This window comes from Xiphophorus maculatus, chromosome 8 (genome assembly GCF_002775205.1).
Source record: "Xiphophorus maculatus strain JP 163 A chromosome 8, X_maculatus-5.0-male, whole genome shotgun sequence".
NCBI classification, from domain to species: Eukaryota; Metazoa; Chordata; class Actinopteri; order Cyprinodontiformes; family Poeciliidae; genus Xiphophorus; species Xiphophorus maculatus.
The window spans coordinates 1728312-1751180 of NC_036450.1; the positions used below are offsets into that span (position 1 = coordinate 1728312).

General features: G+C 43.1%; 1 protein-coding gene across 1 annotated transcript in view; it reads left to right on the forward strand.

Moving 5' to 3' along the window:
• dcc (DCC netrin 1 receptor) overlaps positions 1–22869 on the forward strand; it is a 172424-nt gene that overhangs the window by 137115 nt on the left and 12440 nt on the right. The window contains exons 19-27 of the mRNA XM_023338673.1: positions 1938–2045; positions 2397–2591; positions 2674–2706; positions 6223–6285; positions 10155–10311; positions 10835–11058; positions 11138–11254; positions 18774–18923; positions 21471–21773. Coding sequence (XP_023194441.1) covers positions 1938–2045; positions 2397–2591; positions 2674–2706; positions 6223–6285; positions 10155–10311; positions 10835–11058; positions 11138–11254; positions 18774–18923; positions 21471–21773 — 1350 coding nt within the window. The remainder of the gene's footprint in view (positions 1–1937; positions 2046–2396; positions 2592–2673; positions 2707–6222; positions 6286–10154; positions 10312–10834; positions 11059–11137; positions 11255–18773; positions 18924–21470; positions 21774–22869) is intronic.

A 22869-nucleotide genomic window follows, 5' to 3' on the forward strand; every position in this document is an offset into this window, starting at 1 on the left:
GCGGTGTGGGTGTCCCACACATTCCCATGGTGTTTATCCGCTTACCCATGTGTTGATTTATCCAGAACTTTGTTATTATCACTATTTGCATTATTAGGGATGATTTGTCAGGTCAGCTATTAGCGCTGATTACAAGCTGTTAATCATTTCTGATCCGAGTCCTGGAAGCAGTGCTGTCCCCGGCTGTGTTTAGGAGAAGTACAGGTTGTCACCATCACTCATGGACTCAGCTGGAACTTGTCATTTCCTGCAGCTCCGAGTGTCAGATTTAACAAGCGGTTTCATTAAACACCGCCGCTATGCCAGCTTTGAGCCGCGTCCTGCCGGGAAACTTCAAAAAAACGAAGCGGTGCTTTTTGTCGCTGAAGGAAATTCATAAAGACGGTACTTAGGAAAGGTCCGATAAACCCTGCCATCTGGTTTCCATGGAGACGAGGAGGTCGAAAGGAGGTGGAGAGGGAGTGCTTGACATTTTCACTGCGGGAGCAGCCCGACTGGGAAGTTAATGAAAGCTTCACAATCATTAAAACGCTGCAAATTATTGGAATGAAAAGCTACGTGGAAGCCACACGTCACCTGAACTGGACCTCGCAGCGGGGCGGGATCACTCAAAGAGCCGTTTTCACCTGAACGCCTCAGTTCTGCTCAGCTGCCCCTCAGTTTGACCCAAAAACACAACCAGAATGAACAAAAAGGCCAAATTCATAATTATAAGGAATAAAGTTTAAGGTAGTTTGGATGCCATGCAGGTGGAAGGAGTTTTGCTCTTGATTTTTTTTTTTTTAGCTTTCAGACAGTTGTTATGATGTGTAACCATAGCAACAAGGTATTGTTTTTACAACTGGGAGCATCTTCATTCAAATTCAAAAATATTTTTTAATCCCACAGGGAAAATAAATGTTGTTGTAACTCAATTAATTCAAATTCTTCAAAGAGAATGGATGAGGAGAGAAGGAGGAAGTTCATCATATCCCCTACTCCAACATCTCTCTGATAAACGGCCAGAGGGGGCGCTAAAGAGCAGCAGCAAAGCAAAGCAACTGATAGTTTCTTCAGAATGTGCTTCCTGGATATTTAATTGTTAGCATGAAACTGTCAGGCTAACAACAGTCTTCAGTCAGAGGCCTCTTCAGATTTGATGTGAGACTGACTGCTACTGCAAGTACTTCCTGTTCATAGTATCAACATCCACAGCAACTCTTTGAAGATATGAGTTACAACATTTAATTTCCCTTAGAGATCTTTTTTTGAAAATTTGGATTAAATTAAACTTGCTAATTAGAAATTAAACTAAATTGTATAATTATTCCTCGCAGCATGTTGCCGTTTAAAGATAAAGAAACGCTCTAATCAAAGTTGAGCTTAAAGCTGCGTTTAAGACGGATTCATATAGAAGAAGAAGAATCTGCTGCGCTAAGTTAGAACCAGAGAGTGAGAAAGATTCACTGGTTGCTATGGTGATTCCCTCCTTGGAACAGAAAAGGAGGGAGTTACTATAGCAACCAGTGACTCAGCATTTTCTGAGGTTCCGGTTCTTAAAAAAATTAATTTTTGAGCGTTACACTGAAAGTTTCAATCGGTTTGGAAATGGTACCGGAAAAAATTCTGGGACCAGAACCTGGTCGCACGTTTTCATATTTATGTCTTCAGTGTTTTATGACATAGATGTCACACATATAGACGAAAATATCAGTTTAATTTGACAGAGAAGTGTAAGTCCTACAGCAGTGGGAGAAACGCTGGGTGAAAATAGACAAACGGTCCAGATGTTGATGAGAACTGAATGTGGAGGTGAAACTGAAAGTACATATTTCACAGCGTCAAACATTAACACACTGTGAGCTCAGCAAAACAATCATCAGACGTAAACTGATTGTGTAAAAAGTATAAAAGAAATCATTAACTTTTGCTGACCTGTCTCCATGTATGATTGGCAGCTCCAAGCTCCGCCCCCAAAGATCTGACGGTCATCAGTCGGGAAGGACGCCCTCGTGCCGTTCTCATCAGCTGGCAGCCGCCGATGGAAGCTAACGGACGGATCACAGGTCCAACAGAGCTTTTTTATTTTTTATTTTTTTATTTCTCCTCATTTCTTCTGCCTCTGTTAGTAAATATTGGGACACAACTCTCTAAGAGTAAAGACTTGAATAGTTTGCGTCTCCATGTGAAACGCTGCCCTCCATTGTTCCTGCTCTCTTCCTGAGGACAATTGGCTTCAGTTCAGTCCCGTTTGATTTTAACGAGTTGTTCTGCTCCCGGAGCGTCCTGCAGGACGAACCAAACAACCCGGCAGGCTGCACAGAACATCCAGTACAGCACACACAGGCGTCTCCACATATTAAACTTTCTCTACATCTGTGTCCAAACAACTTATTAAATCTGCTAACGTGTCGCAGGCTACATCCTGTACTACACCCTGGATAAGAACATCCCCATCGACGACTGGGTGATGGAGGCCATCAGCGGCGACCGGCTGACCCACCAGGTCGTGGATCTGAACCTCGACACCGTTTACTACTTCAGGATTCAGGCCAAAAACGCCAAAGGAGTGGGACCTCTGTCGGAGCCGGTGCAGTTCAGGACGGCTAAAGGTAGGTCGGGTTTTAACCAGAGGCTGCAGTCGACTTTTTGATTCTGCTGTTTCTGATTCGTTTGTTTCTGCTGCTGTTCCAGTGGAGCTTCCAGACAAGATGGCCAACGACCAAGGTACGGATCATCCCATCTGCAAACAGACTTAAAATGTCTTAAATTTATTTTAAAATAAGTTATTCAAGTTACATATTCTGTGTATTTTTTTCTTGCTAACTGGCTAGCTAGCTTTTTTGAGTTTATTGCCTGATGGCTGGACGAAGTTTGTACATTTATGAGGAGATAAAAATCTTAAAGTTAATTCGTAATGGTCTTAAATCCATTCATCTAAAATCAAGGCCTTAAAATGTCTTAAATTGATTTTAAAAAGTAAATTGACCTTTAATTTGTTAACCACATATTTTAAATTTTGTCTTGACTATTTAATTGTGTACATTCTACTTTTTTTTTCTTGTGGAAGATTTCTCTCAGGCAAAGGTTTGAGTCACATTCAAACATTTTCACTTCATCCTGTGACTCAAGGCAGCTGAAGTCACTGCTACTCACTGCTAACATAACCTTGATAGCTAGCTGTTAGCTAGTTTTTTTGGGGTCTATGGTGGGTAAGTGCAAATTTATCTCCAGTTGGCTGGATGAAGTTTGTACATTTCTGTGGAGCTACAGGTCTTAAAGTTCATAAAGGTTCTAGAAAAGTCTTTAAAAGTCTTAAAAAGTAAGTTAACTTTTAATGTCAATCACAGATTTTATGTTACATCAGACCAAACTTGTTTTCTTACTTCTGGTCAGAATCACTGAAGTTATTCCTACTTGCAAACTCCAGGAAACTTAGCAACAGCATTTTTTAATCATTAAATGGTACGTCTTCTGGTAGAAATAATTTTAGTCATTTTGTTTAACCTAAAACAAGAGAAGTTTAGTCTGATTTAACTTCAGGGAGTGAGAAACAATCTTTTTATTTAGCGTATTAATGTGGTTGTACTCCAGAGATGACTAAAAACCAGACTAATTGACATTAAAGGGGCATTTTTTACGTTCCTTCGTTTGGAGTAAAGCTGCCAGCATCATCACAGGAAACCATTCACACAAAAATAAAAACACTGAAGGGAGGAGAGAAGCAGCTCCTCTGGTTTCTCTGATTTATCCAAACAACATTGTTTCTGTGAATTGAAGCAAAAAGCGCTCGTTAATTAAGCAACACAATAACTTATCCTTTCAGAGAGGCAAATAAAAAGCAGAGAAGAAGAGATAATGGCAGTGAGCTGTTTTTGAAACCATACTGAAGTTTATCTGTTGAACTCAGATGTAATTAAGGTTCCCTTCACTGAGTTCATTCATCAACAAACACACAGCTTGGTGCTAATGAGCGCTCAGAAACGTGTCTACTCTGACATGAAGGCTGGGAATAAAAACGCCGTTTTGCAGCCTGTGAATCTAAACTGTAATGAGTTTCAGTATCAGTGTGAAGCAGAATCTCATTCTGCTGTTGGCTGGACTGAAACCAGCAGCAGAGCGTCATCAGCAGAGCTGCAGAGGAAACCGTCTGGCTGTTTTAGCAACATTTAGCGCTTCGCTGCCAAGTTTGTGATGCTAAATCTGAAGAGTAACGATGGTGGGTGTGTAGGGAGAACGGTTCAGCCGCTATCTGGACGAAATCAGCTTAGAAAGATCAGACTACGAATGTACGATATGTCGGAATGAGCATCGGAATCAGCCGATTTCTTTAACATATCGGTATCGGTCCGATAAGTAAACCTGGGATGACATGAACAGATGAAGTTTGTTTCCAAAAAATTATGTTAAGACAATATCAGTTGTCGGCCATATTAGTAGTATTAATATCGGATATCGATATTGGCTCAGATTACCAATCGGTTCTTCCTGAAATTACAGCATGAGACGAAGTTTATTAACACTGAGATGAAATATTCAGTTTTACCGTTTCTTTCTGTTCTTATTAGTGATTTTATGATTTTCACCGTTTAGTTTCTGTATTCTCACAGAAACTAAACTGCTAACAGAAACTACGTGTTGGTAAAAGTGTTCAGCTACCAACACTTCTAAATCCAGCACGTTTTAAACCACCTACAGGCTAAAGGTTCAGAAGCTCTGCCTTCCTGTTACCTGCTGAAAGTGTTGCTCTCTCTCACTATCTCGCAGCCTAAATCACAGAAAAGATATTTTCTCTTCTTGTAGTTTGTAGTTTATCAAAACACGAAAGTAAATATTTGCTCCAGAAACTCAAAAGATTTCAGAACAATTTTTGCTTATTGTTCAAAAAATTACAATCAGGTTAAATTTACTTGCAGAAAAATCCCTTCAAATTCCTACAGTGAAATAGGAATTAAACAATAAGCCACACGTATGTAATTCAGGACTATATAAAATCTGTTTAGGTTTTTAAATCCATTTCAGTTTTTCCTATATTCATATTTTTCAGATTTTATTTTTCTGAATTCCACAAATTACAATATAAACTGTTTCTTTCACTCAAAACTTCTCTTTATTCATGATGAGTTAAAGTTAAAGAGTTCAGAAGAAAAACATCCAATATTTAACAGAAATAATGTAATAATTTAATGTTTTTTTTTTAAAATGAGCCTTAAAACCTACCATACAGGTGCATCTATATGGATTTTTAATAAAAACGTGTTTATTAAGGTAGAAAAAGCCTTCAGACATTTCATCAGTCTTACATGGCAGAAGGACGGCGCTAAGCATGTTTTATTGTTAAATATTTATTTGATCCTTTCATCCCTCAGCAACACTTTGACTGCAGGAAACCAGGCGTTTCCTGGTTCAGCTCAAAGGTTCTGGTTCTGGTTCTGGTTCTGGCCCATTTCATCCTCATTTAAACAAAACGCTTCAACAGCTGAAAGCTTTCTGAGCTGAAAGCGAAACCGGCCTGAGAATGACGGTTTTAAAGAGCGCCGCCCCTTTAAATAACTGCAGATAGCAGCGGCGTAAACGCTCATGTGAAAGTAAAGGCTCATGTGAAATTAAAGGCTCATGTGAAATTAAAGGCTCATGTGAAAGTAAAGGCTCATGTGAAAGTAAAGGCTCATGTGAAATTAAAGGCTCATGTGAAAGTAAAGGCTCATGTGAAAGGCAGATCAGACGTTTGTAAATAATTCATGCAGAAACGATTCCAGAGTTCTGGTTCTGGAAACGACAGACAGAACCAGGTTTCCTGACAGACTCTGCGCTGCGGTTCGGTGATCAGCCTGCAGTCGGATCACAGAACTAATGAAGCTAAAATAAAAGTACTGACCGTGAAGCTCCAGTCTTCCTGATGATCCGGATCCATGTTTCAACGATGGAGAATTATTCAGTTCTTTCTGTTAATAAAACCATCAGAATGTAGAAATCAGTGAGAAAATAAACCTGCAGATCAAAACAGAACAAATCTTCAGCTTTTCCACAAACTGAAACTTTGGACCCGATCAGAACGTCCAGAATCACAAACAGCGATTCTGAAAAGTCCAAATGGTGTCCATAAGGTCCGACGGGTCAGGAAAGAACTGGTCACTCAGGTTCTGCTGGTTTTGGTTCTGGCTCTGCTGGTTCTGTTTCTGCTCCAGGTTCTGTTAGTTCTGCTGATTCTGTTTGTGCTGACCTCTGACCTTTGCCCTGCAGGTCGGGGAGAACACGCCTTCTGGCCGTCCGACACCAACCCGATCGACAGGAGCAGTATCAACGGTACCAGAACCTCCTCTTTGCTTCTCAGCCGGGTCCAGCTGTCAGAACCCTTTACCGGGCCGGACGGCAGAACCGCCGGGCTCGGACCCGTCCGGATACTGCTACAAATTACAGCAGTGCGCTAACTCCAGAGCTAATTTAGCATTTTTGCTACCTTTGAAAACATTTAGCGCATTTAGCTTCCGCTAAACTATTTCCAGATCAATTTTAATTTTCTTGGCTGTTTTTCAAACTTTCAGTTGATAAAACTTCAACATCTGCATTTTGGCTCTCAATGTTTATATTCATGCTCTTATTTTGGAGTCCATTTACAGACCAGTTCCGTTTCCTCCGCTCACGTTCCCCGCCCGTGATGCGGTGCAGCTAATGGCGTTTATTCCGTACCCAGAATGCACTGCTGTAGTTCTACTGGTTAAAATCTACTGAAGTCTGAATTCTTACTCTGGTCAATCAGGCAACATTAGCAACAGAGCTAGCAAAACTGAACAACTATCAAACCGAAACCTTGAGTGAAAGGTCATTTCCACAGAATCACTTCCTGAAGTGCAAAATAAACTGAAACATTTAAAAAGTTGACTTTGTGTAAAATAACATGTCAACATTGTTGAATTTAGTGCTTAGGCATTAGCTTCTGCTAAATACTGTTTTGAATAGCACTGTAGCATTAGCTTCTGCTAAATACTGTTTTGAATAGCACTGTAGCATTAGCTTCTGCTACATACCCTGTTGGTAATGTGACTGTGTTGGTATAGTGCATTTCTGTCAGTGTCCTCTAAATACCTTGTTGGTTTTGGGTTTAGCATTAGCTTCCCCTAAGTACCATATAAGGATAGTGCTTTAGCATTAGCCTCTGCTAAATGTCATGTTGGCATAGTTTTATAGCGTTAGCATCTCCAAGGATAAATTCTTTAACACAAACCAAACTGATGATAAATAATGTTTGTAATTTTTGCTGTAGGGTTTTATATTATCTGATTTTTCAGTCAGCGCTGCTCAGATAAGAATCACATTAATTCAGTCATGTGGTCCATTAATGACTAGCTTAAAGCTAATAATGGCTGTAGCCTCCTGACCGGCTGTAGACTGTAGCCGGCTCTAAAAGCCCGGCCTGCTGCTGTAAATCACCAGGATCATCCCAACCATTTTCTTTTTATTGCTCCATGGAGAGAAATTGTTGGGTTGGTTTTCCTTCAGGGGTCAGAGGTCAGAGTCAATATCTGGGGCTGATGCCGCCTCTGTTTGGACGACAGCTGAACAGTGAGGAGCGTAAACTCTTAGCAGACATTGTTCCTGAAGCTGGCGGTCGCCATAAATCCCTCCGCTCTGACCTCTGACCTCCTGTGGCTTTATGGCGGGTCGGCGAGGTCGGCTCCTCGTCCATCAGCTCAGCGGTATTTTATCTTTATCTCTGCTTCGTCGTTTGTGTCGCAGAGCGTCGGCCCGCCTGTAAAAGATGAGCTGTGGCGGACGGTCACCTCCGACTCTTTACCAAAGGTCACTTCCTGCAGACCGGCTGCTGATTGGACGATGGCACGCGGCGGCGGTTTGGGTGGCGCCATGCTGCAGCAGCGATACTTCTGCTGTCTCTTAATTTTCCCTTTCTTTTCCCTCGGGAGGCCGGCGCTCGCAGTTGTCAAGATGTATACCTCTGCTGATGGCGCCAAGCAATTAAAGTTAAAAATATCTGCGATTTATGCAGGAGGGAAAATGGCATTTCAGCCGCTATAATGGAGGCATTAACATCTTTAGCCTTTGTAATTTCCTAAATCTTCCCTCAAGTAGCTTATGAGAGCAGCCAGTCACTTTCTCTGCACTTTCCTTTTTTATCTGCATATTATTCATTTCAGTTAAAGTACAAATGTAGCAGAAGAAACACACCAGCCTGCTGCATCCGCTGGTCAGCAGCATCTCAGAAATGGAAGGCAACAGACAAATCTTTTAAAAGTTTATTTTTCTTTCAGCTCTTTAGCAGGTTTTTAAAAATGGTTCCACCTCCTGGAGCCAACATGCAAGTCTGCAGACAAATTCCACTCAGAAAGTTGTTGCCTTTTTTCTTTTAGCTGAAAGCAGCAATGAAAGAGTTTCAGTTTTCTGCCCTGAGGCACGGCGGTGGCAGCATGATGTCACTTTACTGTTCAGATGGACGGAGTAGTTAAACCAAACCTGTTGGACCTGAAGGGCTTTTTCAGATCTTCATTACATCCAGGACGTCAGCTAACATCTCTGCAGATCCCACACATTCTGGACACTGTTGAGTTTTTACCTCCAGGGCAGCAATACAGAGACCTGCTAGGACTAACAGAGAGCTTCCATATCAATTCCCTTGGATATTTGCACAAATTCAAACTTGTCTTCATATTTTTGTAAAAAACCAAAAGACTCCAACCACTCAGCTGATTATTAATCAGCTGAGTGATTAGCTGATTAATCACTGTTTATCTGAATAAACATCTAAAATACGTCATAAACTGCAGCTGCAGCAGGTTTTCATTACTTTCTGACATTCTGGGGTTTAAACAAAACCTGATTATGTGAGTTTTACTATGAAACACTAGCTTTAGCATTAGCAGCGTTAGCTTCAGCACCTTTAGCATTAGCAGCGTTAGCAGCGTTAGCAGCTGTAGCTTCAACACCTTTAGCACCGTTAGCGTTAGCAGCGTTAGCAGCTGTAGCTTCAGCACCTTTAGCACCTTCAGCGTTAGCAGCGTTAGCAGCTGTAGCTTCAACACCTTTAGCACAGTTAGCGTTAGCAGCATTAGCAGCGTTAGCGTCATCAGGGTGGTGTGTTCAGATAAACTGGAGCTCCTGGTGAACTGAGGAGGCGTTTTGGCTCCAGTTGTCTCATAAATCAGCAGGTGATGCAGGAGGTGAGCTGCATTAACTTAACAAGGTGTTAAATGTTTTCATTCAGCGATGGGATAATTATGATCGGAGGTCATTAATCAAGTCTTTTCCTCGTCTCCCTCCCGGGAGAGTAATTAGTCTGCCAGTCTGCCCGTCCTGACCGAGTCTCCTCAACTTCTCCTCCCGCCGACGACAACAGAGGAGTTTGACTTTAACGATCTGCGGCTTCGCTCCCTCAGAGCGGCGGCGACTCGGCTTTCGCTGCAGAACCAAATCAATGCAGAAAGTGGAAAACAGAGGGCGGGCAGGGAGAGGCGGCGTTATTAGATGGAAGTTTAAAGGAAAGCAGCGCGGAGTCGCGGTCTGCAGCTGGAAGCTTTGATGGATTGAGCTTTTCATTGGGAGAGACGAGCGAATGGAGGAGAGCTGGAGGGCCTCTCTCTCCATCGCACCAACATTTTTCTTCATTTCTTCCTTTCATCCGTCTTCTCTCCACCTTCACTGTTTTTTTCCTCCTTTCTTCTCCTCCGGTCTCTTTTCCTCCAAGGTCAGTTTGATGTTTCAGTCGTCTGGTTTCTGATTCTTTCAGACGGATTGGCTGAAGTCCTGTAACTCATTCAACATGGCCGCTCACGATGCAGCAGCTCGGTGCTGCTCCTGAACTTTTCTTCATCACTTGTCTGGTTGAACCTGCCTTTACTTTTTACTGCGTAACCATGGCGACCATCTCTTCCATCCATCATAATGGCTGAGCCTCATATCCCCTACTCCAACATCTTTCTAATCACACTGTAGAATATCATCAGGAGAAAGTAGCAGCAACTTAACTACAGCAACTAAAGATTTAAATAATGTCACACCAACCTGGTCAGTTATTTATTGGATCTGTTTTTATTGATATTATTTGTTTCAAGGTTTGATGTTTTTTAATTTATTTCAATCATGTTTCCTCTTTGATCTTGTTTGAGCATTTCTTGATCACAGTTTAGTTTTTAATATCCTGACTCCGCCCCCGATGTTTCCAGAGTCTCCCATTGGTCAGATGCGTCCGCCGCACGGCAGCGTCACGCCTCAGAGGAACAGCTACCTGCTGGTCATCATCCTGGTTTCCGTGGGCGCCATCAGCGTGGTCGTCGTCACGGCGCTCGTCTGCATCCACCGCTCGTCCTCCCAGCAGAGGAAGTAAGACGCTCCTCTCACTCTACACTCATTTTATTTTTTTCATGTTTCATGCAGCAGATCGTTTTTCTGTGGGACATTTAATCCGCTTTTCACAATAAAAACATAAACAAACAGAAAACATTTCATAACAGATGAAGAAAAGTGAAGAAAATCTGGAACCAGGATTTTAGTCTCAGTGTTTCGGCTGTTTAGTTCCAGATCTGTGGTGAATAGAAGCTGAATGCTGCTTCTCCATGTCTGGTTCTGGTTCTGCATCAGAACCAGAAGACCTGAGAGGTCTGGAAGGTTGCTATGGCAACAGCAGCAGATCTTTAGTGTATCTTAGAAATGTTCTCCAGCTGATAGAAGACTGATTTTCTAACCATCTTTATGTGGCTCTGAAGGTTCAAACCCAGATTTCATCCTGATCTCCGAAGCTGTGTGTTGACTCTAGATCTATAACTCTAGCTCTATAACTCTAGATCTATAACTCTTTTGGTCCGTTGGCCCGTTAACTGACCCATTGACCCGTTGCGGCCGGCAGGAAGCGGGCCAGCCACGGCGCCGGGAAGCGTAAGGGCAGCCAGAAGGAGCTGCGGCCGCCGGACCTGTGGATCCACCATGAGGAGATGGAGATGAAGAACCTGGAGAAGGCGTCCAGCATCGCCCCGTCCGGACGCGACTCGCCGCTCCAGGCCTGCCAGGACCGCCCCCAGGTGGCCCACAGCCAATCAGAGAGCCAGATGGGCAGCAAGAGCAGCCACTCAGGTACCGGCAGGCGCTTCCCGCCAGAACCTCAGAGTTCTGCTCAGAGAAACGTCCGGAGCTAACGCAGCGTTTCCTCCAGGAGCCGACGCCGACGAGGCGTCCAGCGGCATCTCCACTCTGGACCGATCCGTCACGGCCAGGAGGGGAACCAGGGCCAAGATGATGATCCCCATGGACCTGCAGCCCAGCAACACGCGTAGGTCACAACGTGTGTGTGTGTGTGTGTGTGTGTGTGTGTGTGTGTGTGTGTGTGTGTGTGTGTGTGTGTGTGTGAGAACTGGACTTCAGCTGCTTCTGCTCCTTTAGATAATAGAGTTGGAGGCGATTTATTCCTGATCTGATGAGGATCAAGAAACACGGGATGATTCCTGATGAACATTAATCTGGATTATTGAAAAGAATAAAGAAATAAAAAGGTTAAAAAAAATAGAAGGGAAAATGGAGAAAAGAAAGAAAGGAAGAAAAAGAGAAAAGGGAAAAATAAAATAAAAAAATGGAAATGAACTGATCCAGGTTTTTTTTTCTTGCTGCTTCTAGGAACTTTTCCATATTAGGAATAAAACTGATTTAATCTTAAACGGGTTCTGAAACTATTTCAATAAAAAATAAAGGCCTCAGTTAGCAGGTCAAAGGTCACGACTCTGAACCAATATGGCTGCTATGAAGGGCGGCAGCAGAGATTCTGTTCAGGAACGCTGCCAGGTCTCTGGAAAGTTTAAAGGAAAGTTCAGCGAAAGGTAAAACTTCTTGTGAAGTTGGCGGTTTGCTCTCCGGGCCGTCCAGAACCGGGCCGTCCAGAACCTCCGGCAGCGCCGCTCCTTTAAACTCCAGAGCTTTTCTTCTCCTCCTCCTCCTGGGTGATGCTTTCTGATGCTGCTGAGTTATTTCATATTCTGAGGAGCGGCATTAATTCCAGCGCCGGAAGCGCGACTCGACGGTGACTGGAATAAGAAAGAGCCAGGAGTTAATGTTCTGCTGCGCCGCTCCACTCGTCCTTCAGGGAGCTTATTAAAAGATAATTTGGGCCAGAATGAAGAGATGATGGACGCCTTGTGGGAGCGACGAGGGGAGAACACTCCAGTCCTGAAAGTCTTTGTTCCCTTTATTTAAACTCCAACAGCTGAAGAGTCAAAGCTCCCAATATGAGCAAATCTTATGAATCTGGATCGACTGCGAATGTTTTAATGCACTTCAGACAAAACAAAACTAACTAAAGTGAACTTTTCAGCAAAACAGAGGAGCTTATTTAGGTCAAAATTCCTTAAAAGAACTAGTTCATGGAAAATGTTGGTCAAGTTACAATCCATCAGATTACAGCAACACAGTAATCAGGGATTATAACGGAATAATCTGCCAGAGGAAGCAGTTCGTTTTCGTTCATCAGTTTTAATGGAATAATATCTGAAAAGTTACTAATTTAGTTTTGTCTTATTTTTAAGTGTGATCAAATATTTTTACTAGAAAAAAGACAAAAAATATTTAGTGGCGACGGTTCAGATGCTGCAGCCTCTGATGCTGCAGCCTCTGATGCTGCAGCCTCTGATGCTGCAGCCTCTGCTGCCGTTGTGCTGCCGTTGTGCTGCCCCAGAAAGCGGCGCTCTCTGCTGCGAGTCTTTGGGCTCGTTAGCGCAGCTCCAGCTCCGGCCCTGGAGAGAAGAACTCAGATATAAATGTTTCCCTCATCAGAAGCGGGTCGGGATGTTGGTTCCGGCTGCAGGGAGGAGGTTCTGCTCCCACTAAGAGGAAAAGAAAAACACAGAAATGATTACAGACATGAAGGCAACTTCCTGTTCCCACCAGGAAACGCAGCAATGATGTAGAAAATATGAGAGATGAAATATGAAGGAAGGAGAGATGAGAGCAGATTTATGAAACATGATGGATCCACTAACTCCAAAGCTCTAGTCAGAAACATTAGTTCTGCTAAATCGCTACACCAACTCAGTGTGTAGCGGAAACTAATGCTAACCGCTGTAATAGCATAGCAGAAGATAGTGTGCTAAGCTAAAGTTAGCGCCGCTGTTAGCGCATTAGCAGTAGTGTGGCCAACTCAGCTTGGCTTATTGCTCAGGAATCAAATAAACACTTTAAAAATTCATTTTCTAAAACATAAAATGTTTAGGCCCATAAAGTTCTGATTCAGAGACGGGTTAGCCCGACTGTCATGTTTCTGCAGGTTGAGGTATGGACTAGGACGTTCTTACTGCAGGGCAGCATGACTTCAGGCTCATTTATAATAACTAGGATAAATAAATTAAACACGGGGCTAAGCGCTAGGCTAATGAAGCCTTTTGATCCTGTTCCTGTTTCATCGCCACGGTAACGTCTCTGCTCCTCCGTTCCTGCGGTTTGTGTGTGAAGCTGCTTTAATTCCCACTGAGCCGAAGATGTTGAACATCTTCAGAGTCTCAGTGTGAAGCAGATCTGGTTCAGCAGCAGCAGCAGCGTCTAATTACAGTTCTGTCTGCGTGCAGCGGTTCTGGTTCCGGTTCTGTTTCTGTTTCTGGATCTCAGAGTAATTATCCGGCTCTCAGGACGCCGCCAGGCTTTTACTGTTTCTCTCTCTTCTCATCTTCCACCTTGATGTGGTTGTTGTTGTTTACAGCCGCCGTGTCAAACAGAAGCCAGCAACTGAACACCGACAAGCAGGTTACAGCCGTGGGAGGGAGACACACACACACACACACACGCCGACAGAGACACACACACACACACACACACACACACACACACACACACACACACACACACACACACACACACACACACACACACACACACCGACAGAGACACACAGAGAAACACACACACACACACACACACCGACAGAGACACACAGAGAAACACACACACACACACACACACCGACAGAGACACACAGAGAAACACACACACACACACACACACACACACACACACACACACCGACACAGACACACACACACACACACACACACACACACACAAACACACACCGACACAAACACACACCCTCCCCCCACACACACAGCTTCATGTTTGTATTTGTTTGTATTTGAGCCAAAACATCTCAGCCTCCTTCATCAAACAGGATAGTTTTCAACTTTTTGAGGTTTTTTCATTTTTCTCCCACAGTTAGAACTGAATATTAATAATATTAATAAAGATAAAACAATTTGGTCTAATTTTATATATCGAACTATTGGAAAATACAAATGACCCTTCACTGACCTCCTCTGCGGTTCTTAACCTCTGGGATGAAGTTTTGTTTTCTAAAACATGATCCAGCGTCTCTTTCAAAATAAAACACGTTGAGACAAAAATTACAAATAAACTGTTTTTTTTTTTTTAAACTGAATAAAAATAAAATCTGAAATATTTCTGAAACTAAAAAATTATTTGGAAAATATTAAATAAAATATTTGGAAATAAAACAAAACATTTTAAATGAAAAATAGGCTTAAAGATGAAAAGTAATTTCAAAACTTAAAATAAATAATTGAACTGATTTTTGTTCAATTGAATGAAACATTTCAAACTAAAAATTTATTTTAAAATTGAAAAATTATTTGTAAATAAAACAAAAGTTTAATTAAAAAATAAGCTTAGAGATGAAAAAGATTAATAAAAAGAAAATAGTTTTTTCAAAACTGAATAAAAATGAAGATTGAAAAAAATGAAAATGTGTAAATGAAAGAAATAAATTATTAAAATTAAAATGATTGAAATTCTAAAATAACTTTAAAACGGAAAAAAGTTTGAAACAAAAAAAAGCCTAAAAAAATTTAAAGCTGAAAATAGTTGAAAACTTTTCAGATTCATATTTTTCTAATTTCTTTTTTCAGTTTCAAAGTCATTTTTGCAGCAAACTTCATGGCTCTAATGTAGCTCCATAGCTGCTTCTCTGCAGTCATTGTTGACGTTTTTCACTGAATGCTTTGCTGCAGGAACTGAAACAGATCAGCAGATAAAACGCATCTCTAAAGGTTTTTAAGTCTCTTTATCAAATCGGAGTAGGACATCTGAACCATCAGAACCATCAGAACCGTCAGAACCGTCAGAACCGTCTCCAGTGGTTCAGCTCAGTTTCCTCCTGGATGTTCGGAGGAAAACGCTCTGCAGTCGCTCAGCGCTTCGTCTCGTCCTCAGACTGAACTTCAGCTCTCCGTCAGGATTCTCCCGTCTCGCTCCGATCGCAGCGCTGCTGTCAGAAACCCAGAACATTTTCTCCTGTTCAGCTCCATCGATCGCAGCATCGATCGGGACGTATTGATAAGCACCGGGTCTGATCTGCAGATTTAATTTGTGTCGATTTGAGCTGCGATCATTTTAAGAGAAGCAGAGTTTGATTACAGCAGCCAGATGACCAGAGCTGATTGGGCCTGATCCATACAGGTATTGATCGGGGATATTGATGGATCTGGGAGGCTACAGGTTCATCCTGCCTGCAGCGAACAGAAACTGAAACCAAGCTGGAAGTTCAGAACCTGTCTTCCTTCCATCGACTTTTCCAGGATTTTGTTCTTTATGAAAACGAGAAAAGAAAACGAGAACAAAAGCAGGTCGGAGTCGAGGCGCTGAGAGGAAACAGAACCCAAAACCTGCAGAGCCTGAAGGATTTATTTCATTTTTATCAGACCAGAGAGGTGAAAATATTTCTGCTTCTGATCATTAAACTAAGACCAGACAGGAAACCTGACAGCTGCTCTCCAAACCAAACTGGGTTCTCCTCCTGAATGGATCATTTAGGGAAACTTCATGGTTTAAAGAGAAAAACACAGTTCACCTCTGGAGACTCATCACAACCACATCACCTCAGGTCATCTAAAGTTTTAATGGCCTAGTCAAAGTTCATACCTCTATCTGATTGAAAATCTGGAGCAGGACCTGCAGAGATGAAAGGTTGCAAAACGTAATGAAGTGAAACGATGTGAGGTGATGAAGTCAGACAGAAACGGTTTAAATTTGAAAAAGTTTAAAGAAATAATACAAATTTAATGCAGATAAAGTTTAATATACTTTAAACTACAGCTAGCTAAAAAGTTAGCGTCGCTAACCCTAAAGCACCAATCATAAACATTAGTTCCTCTGGACTTAGCAGAAGCAAACGCTAAAGCGCTAACTTTAATTCAAAATATATCTGAAAGACATCCAGCCTCAATTTTTAACATAATTTACATCTTCAGTAAATCATTATATATTAGATTTGTTTACATCTTGTTCTTTACTGTCTGTAGTTTATTTTAAAAGTTATGAGCAAATATGAAGAGTGGAAATGTACCTGCTATGTAACGAGTCTTCACCCCTTCAAAATAAGAGCATAACTACTTGAAGAATTCTCAACAGTCGATAAAAGAAACTTCAACACATGTTGAACTTTATTTAACTGATAAATTACAAAAGATCCAAGTAAATTACTGTATTTATCCAGAAAACTTATTTTAGGGGAAGCTAAGTGAGCTAAAGGTTTTCACAGTTAGCTAAAGTGCTAAATGGAAAATTAGCTTCACCGTTATCGCTTTAGCATATTAGCTGAGAATAACAATGACTGCTACAGTTTGAATAACCTGTTTTTGTCTTCAGTTAACACTTTTGAATTAATACAAATTGTGGTAAACGTTTTCACAGTTAGCTTAAAGCGAAAAATTAGCTCGGCTATTAGCGATAGAAGTTTAGCCACCACTGATAGAAAACCACTTTCCCCAGCAGGGAGGAGCTGAAGTCGCACAAATACAGAAACAAAATCAGGTTTTATTTGCATCGCTGCATTAGAAACGTTATTTCCCCTCCATGTTAAAGGAACAGATTAGAAAACCTGTTTTTGTCTTTTAGCTTCAGCGCCGGCTGAACAAAGAGTGAGAGTGTGGGAGTTTTTTAATCAAACATGAAGGATTACTGAGAGACAACAGAGCCCTCAGCTGCACTCATTCTGCCTGGATGTGTTTTAGAAAAGACAAAAGGAAATATATACGTGCAGCTTCAGACAATAATAGGAACGGGGGGAGCTCCTTATCTTCCAAACAGGCCTGAGGAGCCGTGCAGTGATTTTTCTCTGTGTGCTGTAGACCTGAGGCGCTGTGTAATCAGTCTCACTGAGCTCACCTCCCTGCAGTTTCCTCTCAAGGTCACAGTATGAACTGTGTCTGCCTTCCTCCTCCTCCTCCTCCAGACCCGGCTGTGCTGCAGCGGTGCAGCCGGGTCCGTTTTACTGCACCTCTCCTCGCCGGTCGGTAACGAGAATGTTTAAACCTTAATGTGTCGCTCTGCTGTGATCGCGCCGTTTGAATGTAGTTTTGTTTTTATGGCTGCAAATGAAGCCAGAGGACAAACGGTGGAGCTTTCTGCTGCCAGAATCAGCTAAAATAACAGCAACTCAGAAACTCCAGCATCTTAAAAACATCCTGCAGCGGTAGAACTGGGCCAGGATGACCCAAACAACCTTTCCAATAAGTTTTAGAGTTTGAAGCCTGGAAGTTTTCACCTCCTGACCCAGACGGTGGGATCAGGCTCCTGATCTGCCTCAGAGAAACTCCAAGAGTCAGCAGAGCGAGGAGAGAGCAGGCTCTGAAAAGTTACTGCCTTCAGTAGGGAGGGATTACTGGCAGAAACAATGGTTGCCATGGTTACCCGCATGTAGCCGCGAGCTGTTTTAGCTTTAGCTACATGTTGTCAGCATACTACAACTCTTTTCCGCAGCGTGATAAGTTATGCTACCAAGTTAGCATCAGTAGGACCATCAGCTCTCAGTGAGACGATGAGATCCTCTAAGAGAAATGTATAAATCAATATGATTAATTACATGGATTTTAACACTTTAAAAATGTTGGAGCATTATTATAATTTTTAAATTCAAAGGTTCCGGGCAGAACTTGTATATCTGCATGTTTCTGGTACGCCCATAAATGTGACGCGCAGCAGCATAATGCACAGCGAAGCTGCTTCCCTGGTCCCTCTGGGTTTTAAATTCTGCTTCTGAACGATCTGATTGGACGCTGAAAAAGACTATTGTTGTGTTCAAGTTGTGCTAAAAGCAGTTAGCTTATCAGTGACGCTATTCAAGCCTAAAATCGCATCTGAATGCACAGTGTTAGCTGCTGCTGTGTTAGCATGTAGCAGCTAACACTGTGTTAGCATGTAGCAGCTAACAGCTAACTTCCTGAAACACTTTGCTCCAATCTGATGGATGAAGAACAGATCAAAAACTTCATCTCATGTTTTTATTAATGAAATAATTTAGCAGCAATTTGAAAATGTTTATATTTTGACTCTACAATTATCTCAGTTAAGACTTTAAGTAAAGTTTTACAGTTAAATATATTATTAGTGAAGCGTTTTAGCATTAGCTTCACCTTACCTTTCAGTTAGCTGTTCCCACTATGGGTTGTTCTCGACCTGATGGAGCCAGATATCCCTTCAGATGATGTTAAAGAGACTTTTTAATGACGGAATCTTCTGAAAGTTATCACGATCAACAGGTACAGTTGGTGTATCTAAAATTCTGCATCTCTTTGAAAAGATGTTTCTAATTTTGCCCTTGAAATCTTAGGAGTAAGGAGATGATAGAAATTATTTTAAATACATTTTAAAGGATATATTCTGATGGAAAGTAGCACCGTCTCTCCAGACAGTTGGACTGAAAGCTATAGCTATGCTAAATAGTCTGCTAGTTGTTCATTCTGCTGAGTTGCTAATGCTGTCCCAGTTTGGCTAATAACGTCTTCCTGTCTGTGTTTCAGCTGTGGTCAGCGCCATCCCGGTTCCTACTCTGGAATCCTCTCAGTATCCGGGGATTCTGCCTTCACCGTCCTGCGGCTTCACACACAACAAGTTCAGCCTCAGGCCCATGCCGTTCCCCAGCCTGACGGTGGACAGAGGATACACACCAGGTACCAAACATCACACACCTGGTACCCAAACATCACACACCAGGTACCAAACATCACACACCAGGTACCAAACATCACACACCAGGTACCCAAACATCACACACCAGGTACCCAAACATCACTCACTAGGTACCCAAACATCACACAGCAGGTACCCAAACATCACACACCAGGTACCCAAACATCACTCACTAGGTACCCAAACATCACACAGCAGGTACCCAAACATCACACAGCAGGTACCCAAACATCACACACCAGGTACCAAACATCACACAGCAGGTACCCAAACATCACTCACTAGGTACCCAAACATCACACAGCAGGTACCCAAACATCACACACCAGGTACCCAAACATCACTCACCAGGTACCAAACATCACACAGCAGGTACCCAAACATCACACACCAGGTACCAAACATCACACAGCAGGTACCCAAACATCACACAGCAGGTACCGACACGTGAGTGCAATCAGCTGTACAATTATGCAACTTTTCGGCGTTGAAAAGCAGAAGTGGAGCTTCCTGCACAACCGACAAGAATGCAGAAAGTGTTTTTTGGATGTTAAGTATTTCCAGCAGCCATTGTACAGTGCATGTAGCGGTAAAACCAGCTGACCAAATGTGCTGGAGCTCAGCTGTGGTTGCTAGGTAACAGGCAGAACGCCACTGGGTGTTGCTAGGTAACGGGCAGAACGCCATGGGGGTTGCTAGGTAACGGCGCACTGTGACTCAACAATCCGGAGGTTTTTGAAATGGCTCGTTTTCCAGACAACAAAACAAAGTTATTGCCAAACAATGACTGGGTGTTTTTGTTTTTAGAAACAGTGGAGACTCAAATGGAAGAAAAACGTACAAAAAACAAATTTTGTATAATGATCTAAACAGTTTAACATTAGTTTAGAGCATCACGATAATCTGAAATCCTTCAGATTGTGGGAGGGAAAATCTTGCCATGTGAAACATGTTTGTCTTTTTCTCAGGATAACATGACAGATTATTTATATCTCACATGGAGTTTGACTCCTTCTGTCTCGTTTCATTACATTTCACTCTGTGGACGGTGATTACAAAGTGAAACTTTCATTCCTCCGTTTTCAGGTCAGGTTTTCCTGCTAATATTAAAACCACAGTAATCGTCTCCGACTCCCTCCGCTCGCTTTTCTTTCCTGCTCTTCTTGCCGTTAATCCTGGTTTTACCGCCAGGCGAACGCCTAACGACCAGGTTGGGAGCAGTAATTCAGTAGTTGATTAATTCCTGCTCGGCTCGTGTCAGAGAGTTAACAGCAGCCGGGGAGGCAGAGAGGCTCCAGAGTCACCGAGTCGCCGGCGACCCGGAGGGCCGATCGCTGCTGGAAAAACACACGATGACAGCCGGCGTGCGGGAGACGGCAAGGAGGGGCGGGGTGAGGTTGGATGGGGCGCGGCGAGGCGGGGCGGGGCGAGGTGGGGCGGGGCGAGGCGCAGCGGGACGGCAAACGACGGAGCGCAGAGACAATGAGAGACGGAGACAAAATCCGCAGATTTGAAGCTTCAATCTTCTCTTAATTATTGAGTAAAGTCAGAATTAGAAACTTTACGCTGTGAAACAGCAGGAGCTTTTGTTGGTTTGAGTCTCGGCTGTGATGGAGGTTTGTTGTCGTCACGGTGACAGGAAAGAGCTAATGGAGGTGGAGATCAGTTCAGCCACCTCCTCTGTGTTATTATCTCTGATCTCTTTCATTAGAGACTCAAAGCACAAAACATTCACAGCGAAAATAGTTTTTAATAAAACCTTTAAAAAAAACACAGCTTTTTAACTGAAGTGTTTCACTGTAATGGAGAAATCAGCAGAAAGGCTCCATTTATATCCGCTTAGCTTCACATTTACTAAAAACTGGTCATAAAAACTCTTCATTTATACCGGAAAACAAAAAAAATGAGATGTTAGTGCTGACCCGGAAAAAAGACTCCAGCAGAGAACAAAACCAGAGCGGAAATCATCCTGGTCGGGTTCAGGTTCTGTTGTGTTTGAAATGTTTACGTTTCTTTTGGTGTTGAATCCTGATGCATAAAGTGGTGTTGTTGTTGGTTGCTACGGCAACAGGCCTGTGTGTAGCGTAGCCGACGCAGAGAGGAGAGAAAATAAAGATTTGAGTGGTTCTGAGTTATTCTTAACATTTTATTTTTCCTTCATCTCCAGGTTTCATTTAAACCACCAACATGAGGCTGGACTATTTAAAGTGTTTCCCTTTATTTTCTTTATTTCTGATGTTTTGTGTATAGTGATGATGTTGATTGAATTTTATTCAGTTTGATGAATTATTCCTTTGAGGACATTTTGCTGCAGAAACGTTTTTCCTCTGTTTCTGCAGCTGTGGGTCATGAAGTCGTCCAGGCAGATCAGATGTTTCTGCTTCACATTTAGTTTCTTTCTGCTGCATCAAAGCGAAGCGTTCAGAGCGGCGAGCCTTCAGTCTGCGGCTTGATGTTTCTCAGAGAGCGTTGCTCTCTACCAGAGGCAGGCGCACTAATTGGACTCTTCTTCTTCTGTTTCCTGTCAGCAATGCCGTCGGACTCCTCCGCCGCCCCCCTGCTGCAGCAGCAGGCTCCGCCCCCTCCGGCCGCCCCGCTGCTGCCCGGTTCCGCCGCTCCCGCCTCCGACCCGGTCCCCCCGGTGGGGCCCGTGCCCGGGGCCCCCGCCGCCTCGGGCCCCTCGGAGGAGGCCCAGGCGGCGGCCGGGCGCAGCATCCCCACGGCCTGCGTCCGGCCCACGCACCCCCTGCGCAGCTTCACCAACCCGCTGCTGCCGCCGCCGATGGGAACCATCGACCCCAAGGTCTACACCTCCATGCTGCCGCAGGCCGGTGAGTACTGCCCCCTGCTGGCGGGGTAACGCTCAGCACTGATCTGAGGCCCGTTTGGAGCAAACGTTCAGAAAGTTACACTGAAAAAACACAAAATATCACCAGATAATTCTGTTCTGATTTTACTGTAAACATCTCAGTTTACTTTAAATGAGACAAAACAAACTTATAGGAAACTTTTTTGAGCTTGATTTACTCAACTTATAATATGTTCTGTGTTATTTTAGGGGTCAAAGGTTTTGGATTCTCTGCAGACATTTGGAGTCAATTATCTGATTATATTTTGTAAATATTCTCGTCCTTCCTAGCGGTTAGCGCCTCGCGCTGAAACATGTTTCTGTCCAGAACAGATTAAAGTCTCAGCAGCTCAAACGTTTCATCGCTTCGTCCCGTAAAAAGAGAAAACATTTCGTTTTCAGCGCTCCAACAGTTTGTCTCCTCCGATTCTTGTTAAACTCCAGGATGATGCAACATGAGAGCAAACATCTTCTGGTCCCAAACATGAAGCAGGCTGCTTATAAAGACATAACAGCTTCTGTTTTTACAGAGTCATCAGTGTAAGCAGCTTTTCTGCTCTTTAATGTGTGAAATTGTTTCAGGTCTGATCATTTTAATAAGAGTCCAGCTGAAACCTGAAGCTGTAATTCCTCAGAGGAACCAGAGTTTCTGTTTGTCGGGTTTAAACGAAAGAATCAGTTTTTCTGCAGCTGATTTCCTGTCATGTTTCACATTTCAGGCCGGATCCTCTCTGCTTTAATATTTTACTCAGGGAAGCTGAATGCGTTGGCCCCAGGCTGTTACACACAGAGTGTGTGTTTGTATATCTTTAATACGCTGTAACCGGCCCTGACATTCGCCGGAGGGATGGAGGGATCCGACCCGACCCGCCTCTGTTCTCCCTCTGCCGTATTGTTACCTGTCTGTCTGTCTGTCTGTCTGTCTGTCTGTCTGTCTGCGCTCATGTCCAGCCGCCTGCTGCAGCCTCACATGAAACCTGACAGACACTCGGCGCCGCGGCCGACCCAACCGCTGGTTTACACCGGAGCTAGCAGCTGGTTAGCCGTTAGCTCACAGACGTTAGCTGCTCTGATCGGTT